Below are 11,371 nucleotides of genomic sequence, written 5' to 3'. Positions count from 1 at the left end.
ATTGTATATATATATATAATAATTTTGTAATTTGCTTTTAAAAGAATTTTAAAGAATATTTAATACATTTTTAAAGAAATATTAAATTTTTGGAAAAATTTTCAGAAATTTGTAAAGAAATTTCAGTTTAATTCCAGCAATTTTTTAAATATTTTTGTTGAAAAAAATCACTTTTAGAGAAATTTAAATAATGTTCAGGAAAATTTCAATAAACCTTCAACAAAATTTTCCACATACTTTTGGTTAAAATTCAACAATTTTTTCAAGATTTTTTATTAAAAAATCATTTTCATAAAAATTTCCACGAACTTACAAAGAAATTTCAATTAAATTTTGATGATTTTTCAATATTCTTATTAAATAATTCACATTCAACGAAATTTCAACAAATTTTCAGTATTTTCATTGAAATATCAATTTCAACAAAATTTCAACAAAATTTTTCTACCAGCACTGAGAAAAAATGTCTACTATTTTTGATCGGAAATAATCTAGTGCTTTCTCCGATCAATTTCGATTGAATTCAAGTTATTCGATGAAGTGACACTTTTATTCGATGAAATGTAATTTCCGATTACATGTGAACGGAATATGAACCATCATATGCCTATCCATTAAAATTTCATCGGATAAACCTTCAATTTGGGTATTAGACTTGAACAGATAAAAAGAAAGTATTTTATCTGATCAAATTTGATGTCTGATCAATTGGAAAGCTGGCCACAGAATAGTTGGTCACGTGATCGACGACTGTTTCTATAGGCTCTCTTGGCTGATGACATTGACTGCGTTCAGCAGAGAAAATTAATCAGTTAGCTTAGTGATTCTTCTTTATATATATGTATATATATATATTAATATCTTCTTATATGTATATTATATGTATATTATATGTATATTAATTCTTATCTTTAGTTTTTCACTAAATCTAAGTGTAGAAATCAATCGTATTAAAGAAACATTAAGCGCTAATTAGTTTTCTCTGCTGAACACAGCTATTATTTTCATGTTGAAGTCAAGTGAGCATGTATCTCTATCGCGAATATCTATTTGATTTTTATTACGCATTATTATTCTTGGCTATATTGCAATATCATTGAAGCATCGATAACGAAGAAGTGCGATAACAAAATTTTTCAAGATATAAAACAGTACTTAAAACTATAAAAGTCGAGGAAAGTAATCCACATTCTTATATAAGTAAATCTTTTTCTTATACAAAAATTTATATGTTAAATAATCAATGCTTGTTTATTCAACTGTGTATAAATCGATTAGTTAACGTTATTCAATCAAAAATATATGCGTGCAGATACTTGATCATAATGTATCAAATAGTCCGTTCAAAAAGTAACGAACGGATATTTTTCATCAGACATCCATCCATTGAATTTATTCGATTAAATGTGATCGGATTTTTCTGATCAAAATAATCGGAAATAACCGTTTGTTACTTTTTGAAAAAATAATCCGATCATTATGATCGGAAAAAGCTTGGATATTTTTCTTATTATAGTAAGGGAATGAATTTGTATTTTTGTGTGCACATAAGTATGAAATTCTATATTTAAAATATCTATGATAATAAGATTTTTTTATATGTAATACTGTAAATACGCTTTTTTTAATAATACTGTAAAATATTGTCCCTGCACGTGGAAATAATAACTAAATGCTCTAATGATATATATTTTTTACTACAATAATTTTTTTACATTAATAATATAATTTTAATATAATATTAATAATATAGTTAATAATATAATAAAAATACTGCAGTAGAGCTAAATATTAATAATATCATTATTAGTAGACCAAGTTGAACACTACTAGTAGACCAAGAGGCCACTGTAATGATTCAGGGTATCATTCGATCATGTAACTTTTTCTCTAGAATGAAAATGTGAAAAATTTTTATGTATAGTGTTCCCGAATTAAATCGCCAAACTTAAAATATGAATTCAGGATTTTAAAACAAACAAAAATTTTCCTCTGAACGTATGCTTATCAAGAGATATTTTTACTTCTAAAATTATGCAGAACTGTAGGAATAAATAATTTCGAAATAATGTCGAAATAAAATCTCTATGCTCTTTATCGCTTTATTATAATCAAAATTTTATTATAAAATGTTTTGTTCGAAATAATGACCTCCAGCTCCGAGACAAGCATATTATTACATCAATGATGAATGAGAGAACGAGTTGACCGAGGCTGACTGACATGGTGCGTCTGTAATTTCTTTGCACGCTTGCACAATTCTTCATTTTAATGATTGAAGATTATTAACAAACATTACATACACTTTTTGTTTAAAAGTACATTATATAAAATAGTATTAAACACAGTGAACGCAAAAGTCAAGCCACAGATCCAGCAAGACCGATTCATCTTCCGGAAAAATGAATATTAAGTCTCTGTCGAGAACCTCTGGCATGGTGAACAGGACAGCCATCCAATTGAAACCAGGAATTCATTCTCATATTTAAAGGAATGTTTTTCAAAATATCATAAAGTTCATTATTTAAAAATTCGAGAAATCCATGCGCATTCAAACGAGCTGAAAATGGGATCCAATTGAAATATTACTCATTATTCCTAATCATATATTACATTGAAAATCGTGTTGGAAATGTTGTTCATGAATTGCTCATGTAACCAAACATGACTATTTCTTTGATTGAGAATATCTGGCAAATATGGCCTCATCTGGCCACAAAATGTTTTGTGAAAATTGTGGTCATTATCTTTTTGGTTTAAAAACCAATCGCAAAATGCTCTCTTAAGTGGCACATCAGCTAATAAATGCTGGATACGTTGAAGATGGTAGATGATGTCCATCAGTTAAGTGTCTTCCATATAATTGTGGGTGAAATTCCTAATGCAGAACCAGATCTTTGGATATTCGTTGATGGATTTTGATCGAAATATTGTAATATGATGATTGTTCTTCTTTCATTTTGCAATGGTGCAAAAATTTCAGCTCGGGAAATCCCGGGGAATATTAAATGACCTAGTTTTCTTCAATCGTTGAAATGTTAAGAGTTGACAGGAGAGAGACTATGGAAACCTCTAATTAAAGATGAATTTCTTTACGCTAAATTATGGCTAAAATATTGGATAAATCGCGTTTTAATTGCGATATTTTTAATCAGAAAAAACTCCTGAAGGCTCGCACAAAGCGATTTTTTTTTTAAAGCGAAATAAAAATTTATTCTGACCCCATGTGTACTACAGTGCAGTTAAGATGTACATAATTTTATTACTAAAAAAATTTTTTTTAATCAATTTGCAATTCGGCTTTGTACGTGCCTTCGTAGCTTCAAAAAAAAAACCAAAAAGATTTTATGACGTAATATTACTTCTTGGAAATAAAATATCAGCATAAAGATCAGATATCTGCACCGTAAATAAAGAACATACCATTTTATTTATTAAAATATTTTTAAGAATTAAATTGCAAAATTTGGTTCTTTAATAAACTTCGTAACTTCGTAAAATATAAACCAAAACGAGTTTTATGGCAAAATATTTCTTCTACAATATATAGTAGAGTCTGATAGAATGCAGATATGTAACTGCACCACAAATGAGGTGTAAATAAGTTGACTTGTTACTCCTGTCAACCCTTAAAGAGAATACTGATTTGTCGCAATCTGTTCGAAAATTGCGCGGCATATTCACGGCGAACAGTATTAGCATTTCCGTCACAAAACTATCTATATAAATATATCATATCGACATATTCACTATTAGAATACGAGGCATGATTATAAGTTTATTCAACAAAAGCATTCAACGAATTAATAGCTTTGCGAACAAAAGCCTGTCAATGATCTTCGAACTTCAAAACAAAAATAAGAGATATTTCAGTTATTCAATTATTCATTCCTACAGTTATCTATATACTATAACTGCGGAAGTAATCTCTTGAATGAAACATTTGCGAGCATACGTCCAGAGGAAAATTTTTGTTTTGAGATCCTGAATTCATTTTAAATTTGGCAGATTAACCTGGAAACTCATATATACATAAATACAAAAAATTTTCACGTTTTCGCTCTAGGGAAAAAGTTACATGATCGATACTCTGCAGTGACACTATCAGTACTGTCAGTATAGTAACATTATCGAATTTCAGTAATTACTACTATACACTAGCAGTTTCTTTTTCGTAGAGTATCCAAAAAATATCAAGTATCGACCGAAAATTCTGCCAGACATCCGATCAAATATCGGATACCGGTGTCACATTCTTAATATTCTTAATATTCGATATCTGGTAATTTTATTGTTTGATGCATCCCAATAGGAAACGATTAACTGAAAACGCATAATGTGCATGCTAGTCTCTTGAGACAAGCAAAATAGATATAATTACACAAATGTGAATTACAAAATTATGTCGATACCTTTACGACGTCTGTCCTCCTCCTTACTAGCATTGCAGATGCCATTCAGTACTTCTACAACAAAAAAATAACCGATATAAATACTCTCATTTAACGAAAAGGTAATTCATCAATGATAGATAAATAACATATTTCATTCCTTTTTATTTTATTTTTTTATAATTTGAGTATTTTGTTATTAAACTCGATAACCTTATAACATCAAAATATTGTAATTATATAAAACTTCTTTTGACAACATATATTCAACGTTTTCACTATTGCTCGACATTTTATGCAAATTTTGTTGTTACGCAACGTATAACCAAAATACTGCACGATCTGAAATTACAGCGATTTCTCGAGAATTGAGAAGAACTGGGCTGATAGAAAGAAGCTCTTTATCCTACATGCTTCAAAGGATAAACAAAAATAAAAGAAAAGACTAAAAAGTGAAAAAAAAGATCTATTATATTGAGTATATTCGGAGGTATTTTTGCACTCTTTCTCAATACATATGCGTGCGTGTGTGCATGACACAAATATATCATTAAAAAAAGTCATATATTTATATAATATTTCAAAGATGGTGAAATCTAATATATCAACATTTGTTGAAATATATATATGGTTTTTATTAATAAATAGAATAATACAAGACAAATATTGTTAAAGTTTATCGCGATGTAATGAAGTTTCTTAGTTCTTGAAGTTTCTAGATTAAAAACTGTTGAAAATCATAAATCGTTGATTACTTTTATTTCTTAGATAAATAGAAATCTATTTATATTTATAAAATCCGACTTTTACTTGAAATTTTTATATCTACTTCAAAAATGTTTCTTATTTTATATCTACTTCAAAAATGTTTTTTTTGAAACAATGAAAGTGTCACTTCAATATTCGAAAATCAATTAATACACGACAAAAATCTTTACAAATGCAAAAATATTCCAATATTTTTAGTGGCATGAAAGAAAAATCAATGTATAAGCGTGTGAGTACTCGCTAAAGATGTCTGTTACCTATTTATTTATAGAATGAACATACAGCAGCAAGCATGATCACGCGCTTGCGTGTGCATTTTCTCTACATGTTCATTCGATACACTGTCCGCTTCGCGGACATACGCAGACACATAAGACAAGAAAAACGTATATATGAAATAACATATTTTAAGGAAATATACGTGAGTACTGACTCATATACGGATATTGTACAATACTAACTGACAAAATATTTGGCTTGATGAAAACTAAAAAGAATCTTTATAGAAATTTTTCATCGCTTTTGCATCTTATATGAACTGTTTTTAGCCCATTTTTATCCGTTTCTTGCACTCGTAGTACCGCGAAGTACAATAACGAGTATACACGAGTATATATATAAATATTTTTTAATAAATTGTCCGTTTTCAATATTCATTTTTCAGCTGTAGAATGAGAACACGTTAATACTTTCCACTTTTACTAATACATTTACTTATCGTTTATTAATTATCACATAAATTTCAAATTAAATGATCAAAAAAATATTATGCTTTAATATTTTTTTTAATATTTGCGATCTCTAATAAATTGGAAAAGAATTCTTACAATAAGGTAACTCCGATATTTACGCCGCGTGAGGATTTACGCCACAGAAATTAGAAAGAATAAAAGGAATGGAGATAATTTGCAAGCAACCTATCTATTATATATCTATTATATAATCTATTTTATGCTTTTATGTTATATTAGTATCGTGACTTCAATTTTTTACTGTAATATTAGTAACACTATTATGTCAGTTGAATCGATTTGTCAATGTAATAAATAGCGCAACCATGTATTATAACTCATTATAACTCACGTGAAATTATTATTATAGAGAGTGCAAAAGATTTGGTGAGATTGTTTGATGATTATTTAATGATTTGGTGATACACATAAATGTATGTGTTTAACTTCATTTTTCATTCAGCTTGATGTTGCATTTTCTGTTTGAAACATATGGAAATTTTTGCGGATAGGTTTTATATCAAAACGCATAAAATATACATATATGGATTAAGTACATTAAATTCAATGAATTACATAAAACACATCATATCTCCTCATAACTCTATAATATATGCAAGATTAGAAATATTATCTATTAAGGACTGTCCAAGAAAAAACCTTCCCACACAAAAACTCACATATCTTCCACTTTCAAAACAAACCCATTTTAGAAACGTCTTTTAATTACAATTAAAACTATATTTTAAAAAATTCTTAAAAACTATTTTTGACAAAAATTTTTAATTTTTTCTGGAACCCCCTCCATCATACTTTTTATGGTGGTCTCGGTCACTTCCTCGGATGCCCTCTTTCTTCGCTGTTTTTGGATCTTGAAAATTCTTTTTCCTTCCAGATCCTTCTTTATGATTGATAGTCAAGTCTTCCTTGAAATGCCTAACGACTATTGACACCGTTTTCCTGCAAACTCCCGCCTCCCACGCGATTTTGATGAAACTCCACTCCGGGTGTTCTTGAAAAATTTTGATTATGGATTTGCGTGTTTCTACTTCACTTGCCATTTTGCAACAAAGCGATTACGAAACTAACTGTTTCAATCGTTTCTTACATTCATTGCAAAGCCTATTTAAAATTAAAAAATTAAAAAATTAAAAAATTGTTTTTTTTTTAAAGTGGTTCGGAGGATATATGAGTTTTTGTGGGAAGGTTTTTTCTTGGACAGTCCTTACTTCCTATATATTATATATTCATCATCCTTAATTTCTTAATAAAACTTTGTACACACATATTTTATAAGCTAGTGCATCATTTTGCATTTGATTTCTAACCTTTATTTATAAATCTTATATTCTATAAGTCACGGTAAAAAAGGATTTTAAAAAGTTCCTCTTTTAATATTTAATTTACATAAAAACTAAATATTTTGTATTAGGTAAATTTTGTATTGGGAAAAACTTCATGGCGTTTTTTTAATGCCACCTAACGGGAAAAACGCCACGAACTTTTTCCCACACCTAATATTTCTAATTTTTTACCAGAAAATATAATATTTTTATTGGTGTAATATATTTACCTTAAATACATAATACACGATACTTGATAAATTAAGTTTTCAATAAATGTGACCGGAGTTACGATATCATCAATTACTGTATATATACATACATATACATATGCATTGTATTGTGTGTGTGTGTGTGTATGCGTGAGGGCATCGAAAAATAATTCTTGTAAAGCAGTAAATTATACTTCTACGTATTTTTCAAGAAAATCTTGATTTTAGGTCACACAGATTTTAAATTTCTTTCCTATTTGTTTAAACATAAACGAAATATTTGAAATTAGATTTATTTAACATTAGAAAAATACATCTTCGGCGGACACGAATGTGTATAAGCATACCTAAATCTGAGTATAGGATCCGATGTTGCATCATCTGCGTCGACTCCTACCGCTTTACGAACAGTTCGCGAGATATTTCAAAATTTCGGTTGAAATCAAAGAATACCAATTTTCTCATAAATTATCTCAAATTGTTGTTGTTATTGTTTACTTGTATGGCAATTTATTATTACATAATCATGGGCGACGAAATGGGTGTGAAGTTGTGGAGACTCCTGAATTGACTTAAATAGACCTGAGATTTAAGTGGAATAGAAATTCGACATTATCTGCAATATTCTGTGAAACTTCAGGTTTGTCCTTTTTAGTTAAAATTCTTGAGTTCTTCTCTCTCCACGTTGGAAAGAAAAAGAGAAAAGATAAACCGTGCAAGGAGTTCAGTTAAAAGGAACAGAACATTGTGTCTACTTTGAATCTCGTTCGCAATGCTGGGACTGCCGTCGGCAACAGTACTGCAGATAAATCCGAACGCCAATATTTTTTCTAGCTTCTCCACTCTTATCTCGCTCACTCACTTTCGCTACTTCACTCGCTCGCCGCGTCGTTACTTAGAAAAAAAAAGTAAAGAGGGACACACGCTGTGCTTTAGTTTGCAGCACTAATCTGTTCCGAGCTCAGAGCTGCGCTTAGAGTGAGAAATTTATTTGTTTAGAGGGGGAATTAGAAAATTAAATACTTGGAAAAGAAATTTTTTCATCCCCCCCTCCTTCTCAATAGTAAGTTACTCTACCTCTGCAAATTCACCAAATAGCCGTACATGTACATAACAGTAACCGATCTCTTATTTATCACAGGTAATTTTACAAAAATGTTGAAACAGAACTAAACTAATAATAATAACAACTAATTGAGTGAGGATATGATCAGCTAAACAGCATAAAAATTTTATCAATTAGAATAGTTGCGGCATATCAAAAACTTAATTTATTAAGTATTATTTACTATGTTTATAGTAAACGAACTATATCAGTAAAACTTTGTACTGTCTACTACTATGAAAAAAATATTAGAAATCTGAAATATTTATTTTTCATATTAAAAAATAAACTTTTTGAAATCCATGCATTTTTGCCGTATATCCCATAAGGATGGGACATATGGTTACTAGGAAGGGGAGGAATATGTACGACTTATGAAAAATTTACAAATAATACATATAAATAAGACGTATAATGACACAATAACTTATAAAATGTGTTTATAAAGTTTTATTAAGGAATAAGAATGGTAAATATTGGGTATAGGAAAAAGTTTGTGGCGTTTTTCCCGCTAGATGGCATTAAATGCTCAGCAGTCGGCAACTACTAATCGCATCGGCAACACTAGACGTGCGTTTAAAAAGTGATATTTTAACGAAAAAGATTGAAATCGGTGAAATGGATCAAAAGTTATTTTATTTTGAAAATGGAAATAAATAAGGAAAAAATTCGCTACATTTTGCAGTTCACTACGATAAAGGCAAGAATGCTGCACAGGCTTGTGAAAAAATTTGGATTATTTACGGTGAAGATACTCTATCAAAATTAGCACGGAAATGGTTCACTCGCTTTCGTGCTGGAAATTTCGATATGAAAGATGAACCTCGCTCCGGTCGATCACTGAACCGACCAATCACTGAAAAGTCTGATGAAATCATGGATAAAAGTCGAGCATGATAAGCATGTGAGCACTGTGGAGATTGCCAGGGAACTAAGCATCGACTACAAAACAGTTTTAAATCATTTACACAAAGCTGGATACAAAAAGAAGCTCGATGTTTGGGGTCCTCACGAGTTGAGTGTTAGGAACATGATGGACCGAATTAACATTTGTGATACGCTACTGAAATGGAATGAAATTGAGTCATTTCTGAAGAGAATACTGGTGATAACTAGTGATGAAAAATGGATCACCTAATCTAACTAGAAAAAGATCGTGGATAAAGAAAGGAGAGAAGGCGCAAGCAATCGCAAAACCTGGATTGACGAGGAAGAAAGTGATGTTGTGTGTGTGTGTGTGTGTGTGGTGGGACTGGAAGGGAATCGTTCACTATGAGCTGTTATCTAATCCAACAATTAATTCCGAACTCTACTGTGAACAACTGCAGAGATTACAACAAGCAATTGAGAGGAAGCGGCCAGAATTAATCAATAGGAGAGATGTCGTCTTCCATCACGACAACGCTCGACCACACACATCTTTGATGATTCTGCAAAAATTGTGAGAGCTTGGCTGGGAAATTTTAATGCATCCACCGTATAATCCTGACATAGCATCTTCAGACTATCATTTGTTTAGATCTCTGTAGAACTCTCTTAATGATGTAAAGCTAGCTTCAAAAGAAGCCTGTGAAAATCACTTGAAGCAGTTTTTTGATCAGAAACCACAGAAGTTCTATCGCGATGGAATTATGGCTCTGCCCCAAAAATGACAAAATATTATAGAAAATAATAGAGCATATTTGGTTTAAATAAATTGATTTCAATACTCTAAGAAAAACACTTTAATTTTACTAAAAAATCGCCACGAACTTTTTCCCATACCCAATATGAAGTAATAAATAATAATTACAATTTTCTTACATATATTACAAGTGTTATGACATGAGATACATATTTCATATAATGCGTTTATTGCATTTAGTGCACTGAATTCAATCTGCGCACTTTGCTTTGGGCATAAATCCCGCTCGCTAAAAATGCCATATACTATATCCCAAACAGGTGGGATATACAAGACAACAAATTAAACAAAAAATATGAAAGCAAAGCATTGTATTTTATTACACAACATGCTTTATTATTCCACTACACGTATATACCACGAAATAACAAGTCTTTTGCACGCCCTATAACAATCATTTTATGTAGATTGTAATTTATGATGGCGTTACTTATTACAGTGACAAATATCGATTCAACTTACAATAATTTCATTAATTTATTACATAATATTTCATTAACAGTAAGAAGTTGAAATCATAACACAATACTAATAACGTAAAGGCATATAACAGAGTTGCGAGAAAATTACCCCCACTCTTTCTATTTTTTCTGACTTCTGCTGCGTAAATACTAGCGCAGCGTATTTGCCAGAGTTATGGCCTATTGATAATAAAATTTAACAGAAGTGGACAATGTGTTTTGTAATAATTGTTAACAAGTTTTTATCATTAAATGGTAAATCTATTTAATATACTGTCACCAATTACAATTTAAAGCGACGGAACGAACACAAGATTTCGAACTTAAAATCTTACATTTTTCCAATGCTCAAAAAGCTTCCTCACGACCAGTGGTGAATTTATACATTTTTATGTCCTAAGTCCTTCTTGGCCCTCTTTTAGAACAATCAAAAAAAGAGTTGGCTGCCGTCGAAGGCGCCACTTTTCTCTCAAGTGCAAGCGTTTGACTATATTGGCGGAAATGCGCCACACCTGGCAACTCTGCACAAATTAAGATTAACTTTAATCTCGATTACTGAAAAGATGACTCCCCTCGGGACTCTATCTAAATCTTACTGCTCACAACTGCTCCACTATTCATAATTCATACGTATCTCACACAATGAACAGTTATCTATTAATTAACACTCAGTTTT

At 30.3% G+C, this 11,371-nt stretch overlaps 1 protein-coding gene across 1 annotated transcript in view; it reads right to left on the bottom strand.

Annotated features, from left to right (window-relative positions):
- Positions 1-11,371, bottom strand: part of LOC108693192 (nuclear factor 1 X-type) — an 82,878-nt gene that overhangs the window by 20,181 nt on the left and 51,326 nt on the right. Inside the window, exon 7 of the mRNA XM_018202004.1 lies at positions 4,413-4,466. Coding sequence (XP_018057493.1) covers positions 4,413-4,466 — 54 coding nt within the window. The remainder of the gene's footprint in view (positions 1-4,412; positions 4,467-11,371) is intronic.

This window comes from Atta colombica, unplaced genomic scaffold, assembly GCF_001594045.1.
Source record: "Atta colombica isolate Treedump-2 unplaced genomic scaffold, Acol1.0 scaffold89, whole genome shotgun sequence".
Lineage (NCBI taxonomy): Eukaryota > Metazoa > Arthropoda > Insecta > Hymenoptera > Formicidae > Atta > Atta colombica.
This window is presented reverse-complemented; position numbering and strand designations above follow the sequence as displayed.